Source organism: Notamacropus eugenii, chromosome 1 (genome assembly GCF_028372415.1).
Source record: "Notamacropus eugenii isolate mMacEug1 chromosome 1, mMacEug1.pri_v2, whole genome shotgun sequence".
NCBI lineage: Eukaryota > Metazoa > Chordata > Mammalia > Diprotodontia > Macropodidae > Notamacropus > Notamacropus eugenii.
Window position 1 is genome coordinate 714,663,710 of NC_092872.1, and position 25,787 is coordinate 714,689,496.

A 25,787-nucleotide genomic window follows, 5' to 3' on the forward strand; every position below is an offset into this window, starting at 1 on the left:
ACTGGATTCTACACCTCCAAAGTCTGGTCAGACTCTCCCCCCAGAGATATCCAGAGGAGTTTTTCCAGGAGCTTAGGTGAGTCGTTGCTTTCACTCCACCATCTTGGCTCCGCCCCCCCTTCAGCATTTTTTTGGGTGTCCTTTAGCAGGGTGTTTACTTGTTTTTCATGCTTTGCTTGCATGTTTCTCATTTCTCTTCCAAGTTTTTCCTCCACCTCTCTAACTTGATTTTCAAAATCCTTTTTGAGCTCTTCCGTGGCCTGAGCCATTGAATATTTATTCTGGATGTTTGGGATACAGAAGCCTTGACTTCTGTGTCTTTCCCTGATGGTAAGCCTTGTTCTTCCTCATCCAAAAGGATGGGAGGAGATAGCTGTTCACCAAGAAAGTAACCTTCTATGGTCTTATTTTTTTCCCCTTTTCTGGGCATTTTCCCAGCCAGTGATGACTTCTGAGTGTCCTCTCTACACCCACCTCGCCTCCAGATCTGCCCAGCCAGAGCTTGGGGTCTGAGATTCAAATGCTGCTCCCCAGCCTCAGGGCTTTTGGCTGGGGCAGGGCTGCTATTCAGTGTGAGATTAAGTTCAGGCGCTCAGGTGGGCGCAGGGCCGCCACACAGGGCTCAGTTCCCTCAGGGGGTTTATGCAGAGACCTTCAACAATGGATCCAAGCTCCTGCCTGCTTGGGGAGCCCCAGTCTGCTCCCGCCTCCACTGCTGCCTCCCGAGGGAGCCTGGGTTATGGGGGCACCCCACTCCCCTCTTGACCTGCCAAACAGACCCTCTCATCGACCCTTGTCACCTGTGGGTGGAGGGACCTGCATGGCTGCTGGAGATTCTGTCCTTGAAGCCTCCTTGGATCTGCTCCTCTCAGCGCCATGCGGCCAAGGCAGGGCTGGGCTCGGCTCTGGGTCCGCAGCGTGAAGGACCTTTTGCGAGAGGTTTTCAGGGCTCTCTGGAACAGAAATCTTGTCTGCTCCATTGTTCTGTGGCTTCTGCTGCTCCAGAATTTGTTGGGAGTTCTTTTTTACAGATATTTTATGGGCTGTGGGTTCGGAGCTAGCGTATGTGTGTCTTTCTACTCCGCCATCTTGGCTCCACCCCGGGAAATATTCTTAATATAAGTATAGTATTCTCTATCTAGAAGGGAGATCTTGGAAGGTAATCTTATCCATCATGCTCTGTTTCCACCATTAGACTGTATATCTTGACTAACATTTCTTTTTTTTTATAATTAATTTATTTTTAGTTTTTAACATTCAATTCCATAATATTTTGAGTTTTGAATTTTTCTCCCTCACCCTTTTCTTCCTCCTCCCCAAGTCAGCATGCAATCTGATATAGGCTCTACTTATACATTCATATTAAACATATTTTTCACATTAGTCATGATGTCAAGAAGAGTTAGAACTAATTGGAGGAACGAGGAGAAAGAAGAAACAAAACAAAATAACAAAAGAAAAGGAGAGCAAATAGTCTGTTTTCATCTGCATTCAGACCCCAAATTTCTTCCTCTGGATGTGGATAGTATTTTCCATCATTAGTCTTTTGGAATTGTCTTAGATCCTTGCATTGCTGAGAAGGGCTAAGCCTGTCAGTCAATCATCGCACAATGTGGTTGTTACTGTGTACAATGTTCTCTTGGTTCTGCTCTTTTCACTCTGATTCAGTTCATATAAGTTTTTCTAGGTTTTTCTGAAGTCCCCCTACCCATCATTTCTTATAGCGCAATAGTATTCCATTACATTTATTTATTTTATTTTTATTTTATTTGTTTTCAGTGTTCTACAGTCACTTCCATATATCTTAGATTTTTCCCCCTCCCTCCCCCTCCTTCCCTCTTACCTCCTCACTCCCTCCCCGAGACAGCATACAATTTTATATAGGTTCTACACATACATTCCTATTAAATACATTTTTACCTTAGTCATGTTGCATATTAGAATTAAAATGAATGGGAGATATCATAAAACAAACCAAAACATGATACAAAAGAAAATGATCTGCTTCATTCTGCTATCCAATTCCATAATTCTTTCTCTGGATGTGGAAGGCATTTTGCCTTAAAAGACCATTGGGAATTTTTTAAGTCCTTGCATTGCAATGAAGCACTAAATCCACCAGAAAAATTCCTTGCACACTGAGGTTGTTGCTGTGTACAAAGTTCTCCTGATTCTGCTCCCTTTACCCAGCATCAGTTCATGTAAGTCTTTCCAGGCCTCTCTGAAGTCTACCTGTTCATCATTTCTTATAGCACAATAGTATATACCACAATTCATTCAGCCATTCCCCAGGTGATGGGCATCCCATTGATTTCCAGTTTTTGGCCACCATAGAGTGCTGCTATAAATATTTTTGTACATGTGGGACCATTTTGCATTTTTATGATCTCTTGGGGATACAGTCCTAGAAGTGATATTGTTGGGTCAAAAGGTATGCACATTTTTGTAGCCCCTTTGGCATAGTTCCAAATTGCTCTCTAGAATGGTTGGACCAGCTCACAGCTCCACCAACAATGAATTAGTGTTCCAATTCTCCCACATCTTCTCCAACTCCATTACATTTATATACCGCAACTTGTTTAGCCATTTGCCAATTGATGGACATCCCGTCAATTTCCAATTCTTTGCCACCACAGAAAGAACTGATATAATATTTTTGTACATGTGGGTCCTTTTCCCATTTTTATGCTATCTTTGGGATGCATACCTAGAAGTGGTATTGCTGGGTCAAAGGGTATGCACAATTTTATAGCCCTTTGGTCATAGTTCCAAATTGTTCTTCAGAATGTCTGGATCTCAATTCACAACTCCACCAACAATGCATTAGTGTTCCAATTTTCCCACATCTTCTCCAACATTTACCATTTTTCTGTCTTGTCATGCTAGCCAATGTGATGGATGTGATGTGGTATTTCAGATCATTTAGATTTGTATTTTTCTAATCAACAGTGATTTAGAGAATTTTTTCATATGACCATAGAAAACTTTAATTTTTTTCTCTGAAAACTGCCTGTTCATATATCTTTTGACCATTTATCCACTGGGGAATGACTTGTATTCTTATAAATTTGACTCAGTTCTCTATATGTTTTTAGAAATGAGGCTTTTATCAGAGACATTGGCTGTAAAAATTGTTCCCCAGCTTTCGGTTTCCTTTCTTTATTATCTTCAGTTTTCAAAGGAGAAGTCTATAAAGCACTTTTCAGGTGTGTTTCTATAATAATGCCTATTCATTATATGAGTATTCCACATAGGGAGTGATAGGAGAGAACAAGAAAGGCCAGATTTTCCCCCATCATATTTTCTTTTCATCTAATCTTGCGAGATGTTCATCTAAATAGTGGCTATATGACTGATAAAGAAATAATCCATGCGTGTTCACCCTGGGAAGCTTGCTTACCTAATAGGCTTATCCTCATTGTTCGTGACGACAAGGATCTGTTTGTACAAGGGCATCCCGGGTAAGTAGATGAAGCAGGTCCCAAAGTTGTAACTGGTGAAGGAGAACTGAATGGTGGGAGTCACCGAAGAGCCCATAAGTATGCACGTATAGGTGGGACCATAAGTGATCTGTGAGGAAGTGACATTAGAAGGAAGTTAGAAAAGGAAGAGCATCTTAGGTAGGAAAGAGAATAAATAGGGATGGACTCAGACACACATATAAGTAGCACAACATGCCATTCTGAGCAATGCTCTAGAGGTACAGGTCAATTTACTGCAGACAAGTATGTTTCATCCCCTGGTGGCCAGCCTTCTGGATGAGGCTCTCCAAACATGGGTAAGCTGGCCTTCAGATGACAGGCACAAATGCAGACATCTTGGTTTGGCAGGATCTGCCAAAATGTGTGTCCCACCAGCATATATCCTTGCTCAGGGTTATCACTATGTCTTGACAAAGCATTGGGGGTAGGACCTTGGCTGGGGGTGTCACATACAGTAGGTGCTTAATGTTTACTGAATTGAATTTTTAAACCTACTGTTTATATCTTCACTTGTTAGCATGACTCATGGTTGATCCAAGTGTTTCCCTCAGCCCACACATAACCTCTGGTGTTTTATATAGAGGCTGACAATGATCTGAATAGACAGGAGTTGCCCCTGGATAGTACTCCAGGAGCTCCTGAAACATGATATACCCATCTGTAAGGCAGTATATTACAGAATCAGAGTGGAACAGTAGAAAAGAACGCTGGAGTCAAAGCATCTGAGTTTAAATCCCACCTCTGTGTGACTTTGGGTATGTCTCTCTAGGTCTTGGGCCCCTCATCCTTAGAATGAGGGGCTTGGAATAGATGGTTTCCAGGGTTTCTTCCAGCTCTGTCTACTATGATAAGTGTCAACTGAGTTGGAGATGAAGGGGCTGAATCAACTCAAGCTTGGAGAGGTGAAAGTCATCTTACCTTGAGTCTGAGTTCCACACCCTTTATAAAACACTTCTTTAGAGGACAGAAAGCTAGGGAAGCTGGGACAGTCTGCCCGGCCTCAACCACTGTCTCAGTAGGTGAGAAAGTAAAATATTGCTGCAGGGCTTTGGGACCATCAAATTCCGACAGGACGCTGAAGTTGAATTTGCCAGTGTTAATCAAGGTGAAATCACACTGCACACTTTCATTTATTTCTACCTGGAACACAGAAGAGAGGCCACCTTGAGTGAAGAGATAACCAGTTGAGTGCCTTGATGCCAAGGAGTCAAGAAATGGCAGCTGGCTGAGAACAAGAGTCTTGCTGAAAGACAACCAATTGTCACATTTACGTGGAGCTTTTGGCCCCAGGGAATCTAGGAGGGTGGCAGGCAGCATGTTACTGGAAACTTCTGGTATCTTCCAGGGCACCACTTGTTAGATACCCTGGACAAGGTGAGAGAAACAGTTTTGTTCAAATGTTTCTTTTGGGAATTGAAGCTATGTATTGTATCGTCCAAATAAGTACCTCTTCAACGTGCCTTCCCATACTAATGGCACACATTCTGGTGGCCAGGAGTCCCTAGGGATGCTGGCATTAGTGCAGCTTTATTTCATTCAGGCATTAGAAATAGTCAATTTTAGCTATTCTGCATTTACAAGGCAGCTGGGTGGTGCAGTAGGTAGAGTGCTGGACCTGAGTTCAGATCTGGCCTCAGGCATTACTAACTAGCTCTTACCCTGGGCAAATCATTTAACCTCTGTCTGCCTCAGTTTCCTCATTTATAAAATGGGGATAGTTACAGTACCTATCTCTCAGGGTTGCTGTGAAGAGCCAATGAAATCGTGTTTGTAAAGCACTTAGTACAGTACCTAGAGGTAGTAGGCATTGTATAAATGCTTTGTTGGTATTTAATTGCTTTCAGTCCTATCTGACTCTCTGTGACTCCATCTAGAGTTTTCTTGGCAAAGATACCGGAGTGGTTTGTCATTTCCTTCTCCAGCTCATTTTACAGATAAGGAAACTGAGGCAGACAGGGAGAAGGGACTTGCTCAAGGTCACATAGCTACTATTGGAGACCTGATTTAAACTCAGGTCTTCCTGACCCCAGACCCAGCACTCTATCCACTGTGCCACATAGCTGCCCCACATATAAAGGCAAGATGCTCATCGTCATCATCATCGTTGTCATCATCATCATTACAATCCAGCCAGTTTGGAAATAAGACTCTTAGCAGCATGGTCTTTTCCCAGTAACCACAGTCTTTGGGTATAAGGCAAGTGCTAAGCCCTGAATATGCCTTTTCTAATTCTCTGGATATGAGCCAATCACCACTGAGGGAGAAATGCTGAGGGCATGGAAAGAGGTGTTTTGTACACTAGCATGATGTGAGAATAGCTCCAACCAAAAAGAAAAAATCGGCTGGGAAGTTCTGCTCTCCAAACATAGAATGGCAGTGGTGAGTGGAACAGAAACCACACAATGCTGGGTTTAGAATTAAAAAAAAGCGGGTTCAGATCCTAGCTTGGCCACTTACAGCAGTCGCTATGATAGAATGCATTTGGCCTCTCTGCGTTCTCTCAGTTTCCTTCTCTGGAAAATTAGGCAGCTCGATTAGCTAATCTCTAGCCTTCCTTCCAGTTTGAAATCCCATAGGTTTATATAATGAAAACCTGGCACATTAGAGATGAGGAAGCAAGACCCAGAGTGGACAAGAGAATTCCCCAAGTCACCCAAATAATGTAACCGGAACCCAGTTCTCTTGCTTCTCAATCCTTTTCCCTTTCTCCTTTCCTCTCTTCTTCTGTCCTTTCTTCTCCTCCCCCTCCCTCCCTTCCCTCTCTCCTTCTTTTCTCCCTCCTTTCCTTCCTCCCTTCCTTTTTCCCTCCTTGGTTGGAAGTCCAGGGACTACTCACCATCTAACCCTACCCTGATCTATTCTGGAATTTTGACCTGCTGCATTCCTGACTTGAACTGGCTCACCCCTCCTTGGGCAACCCGGTGATCCTCTGACTCCCCAGCCTTCACCATATTAATGCCCAACTTAGTAGGTACACTGGATTGGCTTAGCCCACTGTAATACAGAACTCCTGAACTTGAGAGATGCATCAGCCTGAGGCTCTCTGGGAGCACAGGATACAGGGAGCTATGGCCACACGACTCAGGCTCTTGGTGAGACCCTTGAGGATCATGTGGCATATGTACATGACTGAATAGAGTGGGGCCGGTCATTTTTAGTATATTGTAGCAGAGACACGGAAGAATTATGAAAACGGCAATATAAACTTTGTCATATTGCATTAATTAGCTGATAATCTAGTAGACCTAGGTTAACTCTTCAGATTTAGGCACTTGGGCTGGGCGTCTACCCAAAGGCTTGGTCCTTCTGAAAGCACACTGCCTTTGAGCTACCTTCGAGTATTTAGACAGCATATTGATTTGGTTAATATCCCTGTTCCAGACAACCATGAGTTTCTGGCAGGTGTCCCATAGGAATGGGTGATGGGGATGTTCCCATGTCCTCATTCCCACCTCCTTACCTCATAGAAGCTGATGACATTGGGCTGGAGAGGACTCAGATCCTTCACAGAACCATCACTTTCTTTGCACTTGATCTCCACCTTCATATTGTAGCCCTCAGCTTTGACATTTAAGCACAGAGGTAGGGCTTTCTTTTTCACATGGCAGATCAGATTAAAGTCTACTTCTCCTTCATACTTTGGGGTGAAGAAAATATCAATGGGTATCCTGGTTGGAGAACAAATTTGAAGGTTGGTTGACTGGGCCAATAGTTTGACCACATATCAGAAGTCCTGAGCAGTGAGAATTGACAGATACATTGCTATCACATCCCAGGTTGGAACCAGGCAGCAAGGTAAATCAGCTGTCTCAAGAAAAAGTCTAAGTTGTGATCATATGTCTGGCTTGGGCATTTGGCATCCAAAAAGGAGAAAGACATCAAGAAAATAATGAAAGTAAACAGGAAAACTGAGAGAAGATATGTTGGAATGTTTCAACTCTGAAAAGAAGAATAAATCAGGGCATTGAAAATTGGGGAGATTGGAGAATCCAGTCTGTTGATTTTAGAGGTGGCAGGCTTGGGTCTGAAAAGACTAGGATCCCAGACAAAGGCTTAGTGCCACCTCAACCTGTGCCTCAGACACCTGGCTTGATCTGGCAGAGCAGAGTCCACATGTCACATGGGTGATGTTTTCCCTTATCCCCTGCCATCTTAGGATATATAGAGAGAGCTGGTAGTATGTATAAATCTCATCTAGCTTTGGGGGAATCCAATCTCTATTCTGAACTCCTTGTCAACCCTCTCCCACCTTAGCTCTCCTGAATTTGTGATCCCCTGAATCCTGAATAGTGATCCTCTCTATCAGTGTCACACTCCAACATCACAGAATTCTTGGAGATGGAAGTCACATTTAATTGGTACTTTCCCCAGGCAAATGGAAAACAAATTCATATCTCTTGATCTCTATTCAAAATCATATTTATTTGGGGTAAAAACCCTCTTTACCAGCTACCTTTCATATATTCTCCTCCTCATACAATTTAATTCTATTTCTTGCCAGTCCTTTTTCTTTTCTACCTTCTCTCTCTCTCTCTCTTTTTTTTATTTAACATTTTACTGATGCATTTTTTACATTGCAGTCACTTTCCAGTTACTTCTCCCCTAAAGTAAAACAAGCCAACATGTTGATAACCATGTCAGTTAGTGTATGCTAATTTTTGTACCTGTAATATACCAACTCTTTACCAAGAGGGAAGTATGTTTCATGCTGAGGTCTCTGGAGTCAAGCGTGGGTTCTGACATTTGTGTAAGTTGTTTCCCTTTACATTATCGTGACCACTAGGTACTGCTTACTTAACTCTTCATCAGTTCGTATGTCTTCCAAATTTCTGAATGTTTTATATTCATTATTTGTTAATAGTATTCCATTCTGTTCATATGCTACAATTTGTTTAGTTATTGCTGAATCAATAGGTGTTCATTTCACCCTCCCACTCACACTTCAATTCTCTGCTACCACAAAAAGTACTACTATGATTATTTTAGTACATATGGGAAGTTTTGCTTTGTGGTTGATCTTCTTGTGGTATGTTTCAAGGAGCTGGATTTCTGAGTCAAAGGGTGCAGATAGTTTAATCACCTTCTGGCATAGTCCCAAATTTCTTGCCTTCTAGAATGTTAGAACTAATTTGCAACTTCATCAATAGTGTGTAATATTAGGGTGCCTGCCTTCCCAGAGATCCTACTATTTCAGTCTTTTATTAACTGCTCATTTGTTGGGTCTGGACTGAAATCTTAAGAGTTGTTTTAATTTGTATTTCTTTTTTTCTTTAGTGATTTGGAGTCTTATTTTAGAAGGCTGTTGACCATTTGCTTTTTTCCTTTTGGTAACTCTTTGTTTATATCCCATGACCGATATCTATTGGGGGATGGCTTTTGTATTAATTCCTTATTTATTTTTGATATATGACCTTTGTCAGAACTATTTGATGCAAAGATTTCCCATCTTCTCTCCCCTTTTATGGTTTCTCTTCTTACACTAGCTATATTTTTGTGTTTTTTGTGATCACCTCTATCCTATGTTTGGTTATAAAATTTCCCTTAAACCCTAGACATTAAAAGTACCACTTACCTTTTTATGATGTAGGCTTTTTTGTTAAGGCCACTTAATGATTTGGCATTTATTATTTTGATATATGGTATGAAATACTGGTCTAAACCTAACATCTGCCAGACTGTGTTTCAGTTTTCCTAGCAGTTAATGTTGAACAGGCAGTTCTTCCTTTGGAGTTTGTGTTTTTAATCAGATAATATGTTTGCAGTTCTTAATGATACTTCTTGGTCTTACTTATTTAGTTTGCTCTTTTTCTTTACTTTTCTAATATTTACTGAGCTTTAAATAATTTTGATGATGATTGCTTTATAATGTAATATGAAATACAGTAATGCCACACTCCCTTTATTCTCATTCTTTTAAAAATTTATTTCCGTAGATATTCTTGACCTTTTGTTCCTCCAAATGAATTTTGTTATTATCATGTTTAGTTCCAAGTAATTCACTGGTAGTTTGATTGGTTATAATATAAAATATTTAATTTAGGAAGTTTAAAAAAAATTGGAATGGCTCACAAATAATGAATAACTCTGTAATAAGTATTCCTTTATTTTGGTAAATATTTTCATAGTTATATGTATATTTCTTGTATGTCTTAGAAGATTTACTGACAGATATTTTAAAAAATGGATTTTATAGTTATTTGAAATGGACTTCTTTTTTCCTATTTTCTCCCACTGGTTTTAATTTTTTACTATTACATAGGAAAGCTAATGATTTTGTGCATTTATTTTGCATCTAATTTTAGTGAAGTTATTGTTTCAATTAATTTTTTGTTAACTTTCAGGAATTATCAAAGTAATTCTTTCAAATCAAAACAATGATTTTGTCTCCTCTTTTTCTCTGTTTACTTATTCAAATACTCACTACCACCCCTTCAGCCTATAATTCTCCTCTCTTCATGGCCAAAGCTCTAGAAAAAGCTATCTATGTGTAAATATTCCATTTAGAGCTTTCACTGGTTTACTATTCATTTCTTTTTTTAGATTTCTCTAAGTCTGAAAGTAACATGTTGATATTTTAATCAGGTTTTGCTTTACCACGTTGATCTTTTGGCAATCCAATTAGTTTTTTCTTTAAGTATGTAGATTAAGCATAATGTAGTTTTCCTGCTGATTTGTTACCCATATTTATTTCTTATAGTTGAGTTGCTGAAATCAGAATCACCACCACTGTTTTTCTGGATCCAGCTGAGGCATAATATATTCTTCTCCAAATCCTTTTTTTTAACTCTTTATGTTTTAAGAAACAAATCTTTGGGTTTTTCTTTTTGATCTGTTCTTCCGCTTTCTTCCATTTTGTAGGTAATTCTTTCCATTCACCTTCACATTTGCGTTTGTTTTTTTCTTCCACTAAATCTCAAAATCATATTTCTTTTCTTTTTCCCACTATTCCCCTCTTTAGAAGAAAAATATTGAAGGAGAAAAGGGAATGATATCAACATAAAATATCTTTGGCTTATATTGTTTAGAACAATCTAATTATATTTCTCTCCTCTCCTATTTTCCTGCTTGCTCAGACCCATTTTTGCTGGATGTTTCCATGTTTCTCTGTCTCTTTTGCCTTTAATCAGGCTTTCATACTTGTAGTTTATTTTTTTTTGGCTCTACCACCTCCTCAACTCTAAGCTCTTTTTCAATTTCTTCTCATTCCTCTCCCTGATCAAAGCCATTTCCTATATTTATTTTACTGTATTATCTTCCCTTGCTTGGCTCAAATGAGTAAGATTCCCACCTTCAAATTTGAACAATCTTTTCACAAACAAGAAATAGTAAGTTCTTACTATACTTCTTTCTTCATTCCTTCTCTTCCTCCCTTCATCCTTCTCTTCATTCCTCCCATCCAAGCTCTAAGCTTATTTGCTTTGGTTCAATCAATCAATCAATAAATCAATAAACATTATTAAGCAAGGACTAGACACTGTGCAAAGTGCTGGAGATACAAGAATGGGCAAAAGAGGCAGGGCAGCTAGGTGGTGCAGTGGATAGAGCACCAGTGCAGGAGTCAGGAGGACCTGAGTTCAAATCTCACCTCAGACACTTGACACTTACTAGCTGTGTGACCTTGGGCAAGTCACTTAACCCCAATTGCCTCATCCTGAGTCATCTCCAGTCATCCTGATGAATATCTGGTCACTGGATTCAGATGGCTCTGGAGGAGAAGTGAGGCTGGTGACCTGCACAGCCTTCCCTCACTCAAAATAAAGTCAAGTGCAAGTCATGTCATTACTTCTCTGATGGCATGGTCTTCTTTGGCAACGAAGGATGAACACGCACAAAAGATACAAAAAGAAGGCTCTCTGCTATCAAGAAGCTTATAGTGCAATGGAGGAGAAAACATATGAACAAATATATATAAAGCAAGGTAAATATAGGATAAATAGGAAGTAATTAACAGAGGGAAGGCTCTAGAATTAAGGAACATTGGAAAAGGCTTCCAGTAAAAAAAAAAGAGGGGGGGGGGAATTTTAGTTGGGACTTAAAGGAAGCCAGAGGGCTCAGTAGGAAGAGTGAAGGGAGAGTGTTCTAAGTGTGGGAGACACTCATTCCCTCACTGGTCTGGGATTTCAAAGGAACAATACTTTCTCTTCCCCCATTCAGAATATAAACATGATCAACACTTAGTCCCTTCAAATTGTTCAAACTTGTTTTTCTGTCTAAGATTCTTTGCTCTTTCAACCAGAATACTTTGAAGGCACTGATTCTGTTAAGTCTTTTTTTTTCATTAGATTATGCTCAGTTTTTAAAAAATAAGCTTATTCTTGGGTGCAGATTTATTTCTTTTTGGTATATCATATTCTAATCATCTCCTTTTTTGTATGTGTCAGATGCAGAGTCCCTTGTGATTCTGACTGGGTCTATTATCATGTGGCCTGTCTTTTTCTGGCCACTTTCAGTATTTTTTCTTTGACCTGAGAGACCTGAAGTTTGACATTCACATTTTTAGTGCGTTAAATTTGGGATTTCCTTCTGGCAGTCAGTTGCGGATTCTATTTTTATTTTGTCCTTTGGTTCCAATACTCATGGGAAATTTTTTGGGGAATCCAGTGATTCTTCTCTCATTTTCCAGGTGAATACCTTTTGATAGTATAGTTCTAATTTTGCTATCTTTTGACTATGTCCTAATATTTCTTGTTGTATGTACCATTGATTTTTTGTTTTTTCCTTTTATTTTCCCCTAAAGTATCCATTATTTTGCTAAAGTCCTCCAGATTCTGTTCTGTGCTATTGACTATCCTTTCAAGTTTTACATCTTGAGTTCTAATTTGACTCTTCTTTTCTTCCATCATTTCTAATTAAACCTTCCAGACACTCTTGGCATCATTGTGATCAGCCCATTCTTTTTTCTGGGGTTCTATTTGCAAGTATTTGTAAGTTCTACTTATAAACTGATTTTCCAGTGGATTAATGCTCAGCCTGATAATTTATCAGCAGACTCTCATAAGCCAGGCTGAACTGGTTTCAGGTCTTCCTGTCGTGGTATCATTACAGAATCATTCTCTTTATTTGATTGTGTCTCTTAATTGCACTATGCTCACTCATTCCCTCAGTGTTTCCACCAATCCCTTCTACAAAGTCTTAGCTTATAAATATCCCCCTACTGAAGACTGGGAAGGTTCTGGTAGAGTTGATGCCAAAACATGGGCTGATAAAGCTTGCTCAATGTTACATCCAATATTACATCCAAATCTCTCTTTCTTCTGCAGCTCTTCTGAGATAGTCCCTGGTTCAAGGATACGGATAAGAAACAGGAGATGGGAGCAGCCTGGTAGAATTTTTAGGCTTCAGGAAGGAATGCTTAGTGCTGGTAGAGATCAGAGGGGGCGAATGGGCAGGCAGAACAAAGGAGTCCTTTGCAGCTTTTGTACCCATGGCTATTTCATTGGACACATTGCTTCATTTGACGTATGCCTTTACTGTTTTTGAAGGTAGAAGAAGATGGACTTGGTTAACACCTTTCATTCCACCTACTTATGGAAGTATGGCTTCCCTTCCCATTGTTGCTTCTGGAACCCACTTCTGTTCTTGACAAACTCACCTTTACACTTGAGCTCTTCTTTTCTCCATCTCCCTCTCCTCAGCAGCCATTCCAAACCTTTCTTCTTCTTTAGCTCCACTCCCACACCCATCTCTCTCAGCAGATGTCCTCCAGAGGAAATCCCAATCCTCCATAACAAACTCCCTAGTTACTCCTCCTTCATATCTCAGAATTCATAGACTTTTCTTCCACTATGATCTCTGAAGGAGTGGCCTTTTGGCCTGCCAAGGACAGTCCCTCTATTTGTGCCCTTGATCTTGTCCATTTCCATACCCTCTGGGAGCTTAGCCCATCATTCGTTCCCCACCTCTCTCTTCTTCCTAATTATTGACTGGATTCTTTCCAAGGGTGTGCTAGTAAATATTTAACAAGTGGCTCTTCAGAAAAATTGTATCCAACGCACTTTTATGTTTAATCTGCATTATTAACATTTTGTCCATCATTTTCTTAAATCTTGAAAAACTTTTAGGAAACCAGTAAATTAAGCCCTGATATGTAGCATTTCTAGATTTCCAAGGTATAATGCTCACAATAAGTATTTAACATCTGCTCTTGTGAGCTAGTTGGAGTTGGCTCCAGTACACCCTGGCCTCTTCTCCAATGCCTACAAATATATTCAGGTCATCCCCCCCATAAAAATTTACTTGAACCCTCTGTCCTCTCAGGCTACCATCTTCATTTGCCCTCCCTTCCCTACACCTTGTACCAATCTCCTAGAAAGAATCATCTACATGTGCTGTCTCTACTTTAATCTATTCCCTTCTCTCTACTGTTCTGGCTTCTAACCTGACCACAAGATGGAAACAGCTTTGTCCAAGATTACCAACAATCTCTGAATTGTGAATTTTCTCATCAGTCCTCATCTTCTTCAATCTCTCTTCAGCTTTTGATATTTTCCACCCTTTTCTCCCTCCTCTTTTTGGACACTTTTCTCCCCTCCTTTACCTTCCATTCCACAGTTTTCTCTTGGTTCTGCCCCTACCTATTTGACTGCTCCTCAGCCTCTTTTGTGGGATCATCATTCATCTTCTGTCCCCTTGGCATTAGTTCTCCTCAGGGATCCTTCATTCATTTGTTCCTTCCTTCCATCCCTCCTCCTTCCCTCTCCCTTTCCTTCCTTCATTTCTTCTTTTTTCTTCCTTTCCTCCCTCTCTCTTTCCTTTCTTCCCTACCTTGAACCTGTAAGCGTAGATGAGATTATCAAGGGAAAGTGTGTTAGGTACAGGGTGTACATACTTTAAAAATTATCAGTTCACTTTTAAGGTTTTTTTTTTTTTTTTTTTTCACTTAAAACTTCACTCAGGCTTTTGGAATCCCATATAAGTATACACTTTCCCTTGGTGATCTCATCTAATCCAATAGGTTTAAGTTCCATATTTTTACGCCATCTCCATTTGGAAGACACTGATATCTCTCAAATCTCTATGAAATAATCTTCTTAAGGCACAGTTCTGACCATGTCATGGTTTAATTCAGAATCCTTGGATCCCTCTCTGTAGGATCTAGGATAAAGTCTAAACTCCTTAGCTTGACTTTCTCAACAATTTGTGTCCCACCTATTTTATGTTTCATGTTACAAATTTGACACTCCAGGCAACATGGACTGGTGGCTATTTCCTGAACTCAGTGCTGCAATTTAGCTTTCCTGTTTCTGCTGACTGGCACAAGCTTGCCCCCTATACCTGGAAGTCCTCCCTCCTCATTGCTGCCAATCAAAATGGTTCAGCTCCTTCCCAGTGGTTAGTGTCCTTTTCCTTCTTAATTTAACTTTACCTTGAATTATATTTATTTGTCTACAAACATTTATTTGTATCCCTTGTCCTCTCCTCATCCATCCTCACAGGCTTGGTGGTATAGTGGATAGCATATTTAGGAGACTTAGAACACTGGGCAAGTAAGCTCAGTCTGTAAAATGGGAATGGCAATAGCACCTTCATCAAGGAGTTATTATGGTGATCAAATAAGAGGATATATTTAAAGTGCTTTTGGAAACCTTCAAATGCTACATAAATATTAATTGTCACTGTTATTGTCATTATCATAGATGGGACTGCTTTGCTTTTATCTTTATTTCTTTAGCACTTAGTACCTTGCACATAATGGGTGCTAATAAATATTTATTAAATTACTAGATGAGGAAACTAAGGGCAAAAGAGGAGGACAAAGGAAGGTGTCCAAGGTCACACACAGAGACAGCTGAGATGGGATTAGAGTCTACGGCTTCTGACTCCCAAACCAGAAGACTCCACACTGACTCTGTTATTAAAATAACAGGAGCTATCAGCATTGTAGCCCTCATTAATCCTCCCCCCTCTCCACAACACACACACACACACACACACACACACTGATGCATAGACACAGACACAGATACACACACACTTTGACTTCTCTTTGAAGTAAACAAGATCATGGCTAGTGGGAATTTATACCAATGTAAGGAGTAAAATGACTGATCAGCTGGTAGGTGAGAATCCTGGCAGGGTTCAACCCGATTATCTGACCATTTCAAAGATAAGCAATAATAAGTAGATAGAGGCTACCCCTCCTCCCCTGTTCACCTGGACATTGCTGGGATCGTGCCTTCCATAGGCTTCACAATCAGGTTATTGATGTAGCCTTCAGAAAAGCAGGAACTATCTTCAAATGCAAAAGTAAAGTCTTGCTCCTCATTGTTAATCATGTGTACTGTCTCTCGAGCTTCATGTCCTGAGAAGAAACCACCCAGACAAGTTGGAGGTCATATTCCAATTCTCTGGTCAATTAGTCTCTATTGAATCACTGCTGATTCTATGGGTGGTGGCACACAGGAATGGAGATTACCAGGGTCCCTTTCTTGGCATTGGGTATAAGACTCCATTGCATTGCTCCTGTGCAGGTCTGGGTCATAGTCCTGGATCTCAGCCTCATGGGTAGGAGGAACACTAGCACACAAGAGCTTGTGGCCACAGAGGAAATTCCAGGGCAGAAAAGAATGCTTGTGATTGCTCATCAACCAGAGCACAGGATGGGAGAGTAGTAAATACACCTCTCTTTAGATCATACCACCTTGGAAAAATTGAAAACTTGCAAACCCCAGAACTAGCTCTGAAAGCAACTACATAAAAAAATTTGAAGTTTGAGACAATGCCCCTTCCATCCTGGAACGGAGTCCAATTTTAACATAAAGTTAAAAGTCAAGAAATGGGCTAGAAAAATGAGTGAACAACAACAAAGGAACCTAACCATAGATAGTTACTGTGGTGACCCAGGAAGATCAAAATACAAACTCAGAAGAAGACAACAAAGTCAAAACTGCTACATCCAGTGCCTCAAAAGAAAAATGTGAATTGGTCTCAGGCTCAAAAAGAATTCCTGGAAGAGCTCAAAAAGGATTTTTAAAATTACATAAGAGAGGTAGAGCAAAAATTGGGAAAAGAAATGAGTGATGTAAGAAAATCATGAAAAAAGAGCCTACAGATTGGTAAAGGAAACACAAAAAGTGCTGAAGAAAATAATACCTTAAAAACTAGAATAGGCCAAATGTTAAAAGTTCCAAAAATCTGCCAAAGAGGAGAACTCCTTAACAAAGCAGAATTGGTCATATGGAAAAAGCTGTACAGGAAGTCACTGAAGAAAAGAACTCCTTAAAAAGTGGAATTGGCTAAATGGGAAAGGAGCTACAAAAGCTCACTTAAGAAGATAATTCCTTAAAAATTAGAATTGGGCAAGTAAAAGCTAATGACTCCACAAGACACAAAGATAAAATAAAACAAAATCAGAAGAATGAAAAAATAGAAGAAAATGTGAAATATCTCATTGAAAAAACAACTGACCTAGAAAACAGATCCAGGAGAGATAATTTAAGAATTATGGGACTAGTTGAAACCATGACCACAAAAAGAGCCTAGACATCACCTTTTAAGAAATTATCAAGAAAAACTGTCCTGATATTCTAGAACCAGAGGGTAAAATAGGAATTGAAAGAATCTACCAATGACCTTCTAAAAGAGATCTCACAATGAAAACTTCCAGGAATATTATAGCCAAATTCCAGAGCTCCCAGGTCAAGGAGAAAATATTTCAAGCAGCTAGAAAGAAACAATTCAAATATCATGAAGTTTCTGTCGGGATCACACATGATTTCGCAGCTTCCACATTTAAGAAGAAAGTTTGGAATACGATATTCCAGAGGGTAAAGGAGCTAGGACTACAATCAAGAATCACCTACACAGAAAAACTGAGCATAATCCTTGAAGGGAAAAATGGATATTCAATGAAATACAGGACTTTCAAGCCTCCCAGATAAAAAAACCAGAACTGAATAGAAGATGGATTTTCAAATACAAGTCTCAAGAGAAGCATAAAAAGGTAAACAGGAAAGAGAAATCATAAGGGATTCCACGAGGTCAAAGTGTTTTACATTCCTGCATGGGAAGACAATTGTAATTCCCAAGAATTTTCTCATTATTAGAGTAGTAGAAAGAGTATACAGAGGAAGAAGGTATGGCTGTGAGTTAAATATAATGGGATAATATCTAAAAAAATAAAGTTAAGGGGTGAAAAAGAGGAATGTACTGGGAGAAGGGGAAAAGGAGAGGTAGAATGGGGTAAATAAGAGGAGGGGAAGATGATGGAGGTAGGGGGATTTCTTGAACCTTATTCTCATTAGAATTAGCTTAAGGAGGGAATAACATATACACTCAGATGGGTATACACCCTACAGGAAAGTAGAAGGAGAAGAGAATAAAAGAAGGAAAGGGAGCTGATAGAAGAGAGGGGAGATTAGGAAAACACTTAAAAATTTAAAAAAATTATTCATTTTCAACTTAAATGCAAAAAGACAAAAAAGAAAACATTTCTATGTATACAGCACAACATAAAAATAGGGCTCAATATAAAACCATGACTTTTCATTTCACACAATTTACTTTATTTTTATAAACTATGTAATGAATACTACACAACATTTTCAAAGCTATCCTGTTTTCTGTGCTTCTGTCTGAGCTTTCTTTTGTTGTCTGCTGTGAACTTTTATTTTTTTCTCCCTCCTTCCCTATACTGCCCTAGAGAGGGTTACCATTAGACACAAAAATGTATATAATATATGTGTATATATAATATGTAATATATGTACATATAAACCATATTATACCTACTTCTATTTATCAGTTCTCTTTCTCTGGATAGTATCTTCCTTCATAAGTCCTTTGTAGTTGATTTGAATATTTATAATATGCAAAATGACTTAGTCATCCAAAGTTTTTCTTAGAATAATATTGCTTTTACTGTATATAACATTCTCTCGGTTCTACTCATTTTGTTCTTCATTATTTCATGCAAGTCTTTCCATCTTTGTTAAAATCAACCAGTTCATTGTTATTTATAGCACAGTGCTATTCCATCACAACTGTATGCCACAACTCATCCAGCCATTCCCCAAATGATGGGCATCCCCTCAATTTCCAGTTCTTGGTCTCCACAAAGAGAGTTGCTATAAGTATTCTAGAAAATTATGTTCTTTTCCTTTTTTTCTTAATCACCTTGGGAAACGGACCTAATAGTGATATTGCTGGGCCAAAGGATATACATAGCTTTGTAACTCTTAGGGAATAATTCCAGATTGCTTTCCAAAAAGGTTGGATCAGTTCACTGTTTCACCAATGGTATAGTAATGTCCTAATTTTTACATATTCCCTCCAACATTTGTCACTTTCCCCTGCTATCATTTTAGCCAGTCTGATAAGTATAAGATGATATTTCCAAGTTGTTTTAATGTGCATTTCTCTAACCAATAGTGATTTAGAGCATTTTTCCATATAACTATATACAGTTTTCATTTTTTCATGAAAAACTGTCTATATCCTTTAACAATCTATCAATTGGGGAATGACTTGTATTATTTTAAATGTGACAAAGTTCTTTATATATTTGCAGTATGAGACCTTTATTTGAGAAATTATAAAATTTTTTTAGCAAAACATTTTTGAAGATGGACAGGATGAAAGGAAAGAGAGTAGGATAAGCAGGAGTGAAAATAGGGTGGAAGGAAACCATAGTCATTATAACTCTAAAAAAATCTTTATAACAAGTTTCTGACTAAGTCCTCATATATATGTGTATACATACACACACACACACATACACACACACACACACACACACACATACACATAAAACTGAGTCAAGTCATTCCCAAATTGATAAATGGTCAAAGGGTAGGAACAGACAGTTCTGAGATGAAGTAATGGAAGCTATCTACAGGGATATGAAAAAGTGCTCTAAATCACTACTGATTAGAGAAACGCAACTTAAAACAACTTTGAGCTACTACCCCATACCTATCAGATCAGCTAATATGATAGAAAAGGAAAATGACAAATGTTGCAGAAGATGTGAGGAAACTGAGACATGAATATGCTATTAGTGGAGTTGTGAACTGATTCAACCCTTTTGGAAAGCAATTTGGAGTTATGTCCAAAGGGTTATAAAACCATGCATACCTTTTAACCTAGCAATATTACTAGTAGTCTGTGTCCCAAAGACATAAAAACAAAAACCAAAAAGGAAAAAGGACCTATATGTACAAAAATGTTTATAGCAGTTCTTTTTGTGGTGGCAAAGAATTGGAAATTGATGAATGGCTGAACAAGTTGTGGGGGATAATTGTGATGGAGTGCTATTATGCGTAAGAAATGATGAGTAGAGTGCTCTCAGAAAAACTTGGAAGGACTTACTTACATGAACTGATATAAAGTGAAACGAACAGAGCCAAGAGAGCATTGTCCACAGCAGCAGCGATATAGCGATCAGTTTGGCTATTCTCAGCAATGCAATGATCCAAGAAATTTCTGAAGGATTTATGATGAGAAATGTTATCTCCTTCCAGAGAAAGAACTGATGGAGTCTGAATGCAGATTGAAGCATACTATTTTTCATTTTCTTTATTGTCTTCTTGATGTTTTCTTTTTTTGGTCTGTGTTTTCTTTCACAACATGACTAATATGGAAATATGTTTTATGACTACACACGTGGGGAGGAAGGGGGGAAGAGAAGTTGGAACTCAACATTTTAAAAAAATGAATGCTAAAATTATTTTTACATGTAATTGGAGAAAAATGAAATATTAAAGAAAAGCTGTCCCCTTTGTCTGTGCTTCCCTCTAAATTCCCCTCTGTTCTTTTTGGTGTGTTTTCCAAAGCATAACAATGACCTTTCTTCAATGTTAATTTTTAGATTAAGTGAACAACATGTAAATTATAAGTAAGTTATCATAGACTGATTATAGGTAGTAAATAAGGCAGTAGAATGCAACACAGAAATGCTGAAAGGGGAAAAGCCTTGCCTCAGTAGCAAGGTGTGTGAAAGTCTGAGCTGATGATGGAAGCTACTGTGTAAATCGTGATGTACAGAATGATCCGTTGGGCTCGTCCAGTCAGGACCCTGGGTTGCTGGGGTTTTTCCAAGCTTGGATCTGGTCCTATGGCAAGCTTTAGAGCAGCACTACACAGAGCAGGTCCAGAGGCAGGGAAAAGAAGAATGACCTTGTGGCTCTAACAAGGATTAGACAATTCTGACAGCCATCTTAGGGCTGGGCCAACAGGGTAGGAAGGAAACAATTGATTAAGCACCTATCAGGTACCAGGCTTTGTACTAAGTGCTTTGCAAATGTTATCTCATTTGACTCTCACAATACAAGTAGGTAGGTGCTATTATTATCTCCATTTTACAGTTGAGGAAACTGAGGCAGGAAGTGGTTAAGTGACTTGTCCAGGGTCATACAGCTAGTATCTAAGATGGGATTTGAATTCAGGACTTCCTGACATAAGATCTGCTTCTGACATAAGATCAAGCATTGTTTACAGACTCCTTGGGGAAGACTCTCTAAGTCACCATTTGACCAATAAAGAAGGGCAGCTGGTCATGTGCAAGGCAAACAACATGCTTCTTTTTGGCATAGTGGGTGAGAACTTGATCCCAGAACACTGACAATTAGTCAACAAGCATTTTTTAAGCTCCTGTTATGGGCTGGGCACTGTCCTGGGGGTGGGCAAAAGGTAGATTGTGTGATTTCAGTAATGGCTTGTGTTCTTTTTAGGGTACAAGATAGATAGCCTGTCCCATCCCGGGGTTCCGTAATTAGAACTGAACCAAAGGGAGTGGGGTTCTGGGTGGATGGGGATAGAGGCCACTGTTTCTAGATTCAGTCTGTTCTTACCCATCAGGATGGAGCTGAAGGTGAGGTGAGGGACATCCAGAGATATCAAAGGGTCCATGGCTTTGCCCACCAGAAGGAAAGGGACTGAGATGTTGTGCTCAGGGATTAGGAAAGTCCAGAATGATTCTGTGATATCCAGATGATGAGGAGTGAACTGGAATGAGATCTAGAAAGAAGTGAGAACAGACTAGTAAGAGGTCTTGCCATTTCACAGCCTCCCTGGGTCCTTAGGGATTTCAGTACATTTTAAATGCCCTTGTTTGCTCACTTGCTAAAGGAATGCCACCACCACCAAAACACTCTGTAGAAAGCAGCATTGTGTTAGACATTCCACAAGACTAAGTGAAATGCCAGGGCCTCATGAGCTGTTGAAAGAGACAGGTCCTGGAAGGCAGCCTATGTTCTCTCAAAGACTCTGCTGGTGATGACTGAACGTGACCCTGGGGCAGGGGAGCTGGAGTTTTTCAGCTCTCTGCCAGCTCTGCCAGCATTGTGGAAGAAGGAAAGAAGGAAACAAACATTTTCCACTGTTGTTGAGTTGTGCCTAACTCATCCTGATCCCATTTGGGGTTTTCTTGGCAATGATAATGGAATGGTTTACCATTTCCTTCTCCAGGTCATTTTTTAGATGAGGAAACTGAGGCAAACAGGGTGAAGTGACTTGTCCTGGGTCACACAGCTAGTAAGTGTCTGAAGTCAGATTTGAACTTAGGGAGATGAGCCCAGAACCACCCACTGCACGGTCTAGCTACCTGCCCTCGATATTTTCTTAAGTGTCTACTATGTGCCAAGTACTTTATACATGTTATCTCATTTGATCTTCACAACAGCCCTGGAAGGGAGGTTCTGTTATTACCCCCCTCTTAAAGTGAAAGGAACTGAGACAGACAGATGTTAAATGACTTGCCCAGTCACTTAAGCTAGTAAGTATCTGATGTCACATTTTAACTGTCTTCTTGACCATAGGCCTAGCACTTTAGCTACTGCGACACCTAGTTGTGTCTAAGAAGGTGCTGCTTCCTAGTAAAACTGTACTGACACCATACTCATCATCAGTATACCCTATGAGTACTGACTATCGGACAGATTTGGAAGCTAAAAAACCAAAACAACACTCTCTCCCAACACCCCCGAAACATCACTATTGGATTTTTCACTTGAAAAACAGACCCAAACATTTAGAGATGTTTTGGATTTGATTCTAGCTGAATTTGGGGTAAATTAGTTCAGTACCCCTTCTGATTTTCACCCATCCATCCATCCATCCATCCATCCATCCATCCATCCATCCATCCATCCATCCCGGGCATTCTGAATTTAGTATCCATAGATGCCCAAGGGACCTCTCAATAGATTTAGGGGGTTTTCTGTTAATTTGGATGGGAAAAAATAACATCTTTATTTTAATATAATTGGTTACCTTTGTGATCCTATGTGTTTTATTTATGCATTTTAAAACATTATTCTGAGCAAGGGTTCATGGGCTTCACCAGACTGAACCAGGGCATAAAAAAGGATTTGGAATCCCTGGTCTATCCATTCAACAAGACTTACTAAGTGCGCAAGGTACTGGTGTTGTGCCAGTATGACAATCATTTGGCTCCCAGAGATATTTCTTTAGCTTCACCATTTCTTAGATCACTATTTGTAGTTGCAGCCACACTCATCCAGAGAATAGCTTTAATGTTTTGGGAGAAAACTCCTTAAGATATTAGATGAAAAGGTCTGTGAGGGTAGAGTGTATCCAATTTGTATACTCCTTAGTGCCTAGCACAGCTTTGAAAGAGGACACTGAATACTTACTGATATGTATGTTTTATCCATTGGAAGGATGGATGGATGAATGAATGAGTGAATGAATCTCCTCACTTTCCTCTGAAGTCTCTCCTACTCCAAGAAGGCCTTTAGAGATGAGATGTATTGGGAAGTCTAGCTTGATTTGAGCATTCAGTATAGCACCTCCATCCCCACTCACCTCAGCTTTTTTCTCTGGTTGGATTATGCCTTCCTCTGTCAGGCATAGAAAGGATGAAGGATTCTGGAGATTCTCGGCTTCTTCTGAGACCCATTGATAAGAATAGGGACTGTTGGTAGGGTTCATAATGGTGAAGGTCCTGGCCAGGAGAAGGGAGGGCACAAGAGAAAAAGAAAACTTAATCTTCAGAATGAATAGGTCAAGGATTCATTGGTCATTCTAATTGCAAGTTTCTGTTCCAATGAAGTGGAGTCAGACCAGAATTAAACGGTGGGTTTATGAGGAAAGGAACATTCTGTCCACTTAAGAGTCTAACACGGCGTGATGCCTTCTGGTCCTTGGAAAAACATGGAGGCCAGAGCTGCATTTTGGTCTCCATGGACTCTGAGGTGGCTAAGGAAGCATTGGTTTTTGATTTATTAGAATAGACCTGACTGTCCAATCTGTCATGCTTATCACTTGTTTTAGGCGTATTTATTTGCACATTGTCTCCCTGTTAAACTGGGAGCTTCTCAAGGGGAAGGACAGTCTTTGACCTTTCTTCATCTTATCAGTGCCTGGCAGATGGTTAGCACTGAATAAATGTTCATTGACTGACTGTCAGAGACTTGGTGTTTTAATACTCAGCTCCCTCCAGGGTTCTGTAAGAAAAAATGAGGAAGGCTTTAACTGCTACCCAATCTCATGTACTGCGGCACTACGTACCTTGAAGGAGGAGGCCTTCCACGGAGCCCTTTGGAAGAAATGCCTCATATAGACACAATCAATGAATAAAAAAACCAACTTACTGGATGTTCTTTGATCCCACCCCCACGGAGGCAAACTCAATCACTCTTGTGTTAGGATCCAGAGCTGCCCCATTTGGTCCACTTAAGTCTGGGTTCCGCCTGTGGTTGCTGATGTAGTCAGATTCCTTCAGATCAAAATGGCAGTATGGCAAGAGGCTTCTCCCTTTCACAGCCACCACTAGGCCTTGAGCTCCTGGAGCCAGATTAGGGATCCTGAGGAGAAGGAAAGTCATCTTACCAAGGACCAGAGAATGTTGTTCCAGCCATCTTTTAGAGAAAGCTCAGGGGGAAGAGCTGGGGTGGGACATGACTTTGGAGACCTCCCTGGCTTTCTGAAGCTAAGATCCTGGTCCACTCTTTCCATCATCCCTATGTATATTTATCTCCTAAAAGACCTCTGCCTCAAACTAGCCACACCTGCCAAGTTCTGGGTTGGATCGTTTCCAGAACCCCACAAAGCTTGCTTTGGCTTTGGTCCCTCCACACACTCTCCTTTTCCCTCTGGTCACATCTGTCATCTATCTTGTCTGAAAATCAAATCTTCCTTCTTAGGTATTTATTTATGGCTTAGGGCTCTATTTGATACAGAAATACTTGTGATGTCACTGGTTTATTATTTACAAAAGAAGAAGAAATGTCATTTGGATAAATTCGGGAGGAGAAGGGGATTAGAAAAATCCTAGTTTTACACAAGAAAATTAAAATCAACCAAAATAGAAAATGATCTGAGAAACAAAGTGCTGACAAAATAAAAAAAATACTTCAGAGCAAGCGAACCAGTTGAAGTTTGGGAAATAATACAGCTGAAAAAAGAGATGGCTTAGGACAAAACCATGAAAGGTGTCCTCAAATAGGTAAGAGACTCAGTAAAGTAACTGAACAGGAATTTATAGTGTAAGAAAATCATCAGCCAAATAAAAGAAAGGCTTTTAAAAATTATGAGCTAAACTCAGGCCATAATGAAGGTGTTAAAGAGCCTGAGAGGAAATAATGATGATAATTCTAATGAACATAAGAGAAAACCTTGAAAATCTATAGGAGGGTTCAATAATACCCAAAGTAGCAGAAAATGGAATTGTACATATGGAAGAGCAACTAGAAATGCAACATAAAAAAAATCAGAATTCTAGAAGTTAGAAAAACATTCAGAATCTATCTACAGAAATATTGGTTTATGCATAGAAACAAAAAACTGAAGCAGTCTACATTCTGAGATAAAGAAGGGCTGAATAAATTATTGCATATTAATGGAATGGAGCTATTGTGGGGCAGTTAGGTCATGCAGTGATTAGAGTGCCAGGCCTGGCGTTAGAACTCTTCCTGAGTTCGAATCTGGCCTCAGACACTTGTTAGTTATATGACCCTGGGCAAGTGATTTAATCCAGTTTGCCTCACCTGTAAAATGAGCCAGAGAAGGAAATGGCAAAGCACTCCACTCTAAACAGACCCAAATGGGGTCATAAAGCAATGGACAAGACATGACAACAAATGCCATGATGCCTTAGAAATGTTAGATGTGAAAATAAAAGGAAACATAGAAATATATGCTACAAAGCAAGAATATATCCTGACCTGTGAACACATGTTCAATTACATAATTATAGTTCAGTTATAGATGTGTATGTGTATATATATAATATATATAAAACATACACATACATATACACATATGTGTGTATATATGTGTGTATATATATATATATATATAGAGAGAGAGAGAGAGAGAGAGAGAGAGAACAGAAGAGAGGAGAAG

General features: G+C 39.5%; 1 protein-coding gene across 4 annotated transcripts in view; it reads right to left on the bottom strand.

Moving 5' to 3' along the window:
- Positions 1 to 25,787, bottom strand: part of HYDIN (HYDIN axonemal central pair apparatus protein) — a 468,388-nt gene that overhangs the window by 34,975 nt on the left and 407,626 nt on the right. For all 4 annotated transcript variants that reach the window (XM_072636610.1, XM_072636609.1, XM_072636608.1 and 1 more), the window contains 7 exons: positions 24,035 to 24,247; positions 23,247 to 23,385; positions 21,272 to 21,437; positions 15,636 to 15,783; positions 6,943 to 7,150; positions 4,401 to 4,622; positions 3,401 to 3,570 (listed from right to left, as the gene is read on the bottom strand). In XM_072636610.1, the coding sequence (XP_072492711.1) occupies positions 3,401 to 3,570; positions 4,401 to 4,622; positions 6,943 to 7,150; positions 15,636 to 15,783; positions 21,272 to 21,437; positions 23,247 to 23,385; positions 24,035 to 24,247 (1,266 nt within the window). The remainder of the gene's footprint in view (positions 1 to 3,400; positions 3,571 to 4,400; positions 4,623 to 6,942; positions 7,151 to 15,635; positions 15,784 to 21,271; positions 21,438 to 23,246; positions 23,386 to 24,034; positions 24,248 to 25,787) is intronic.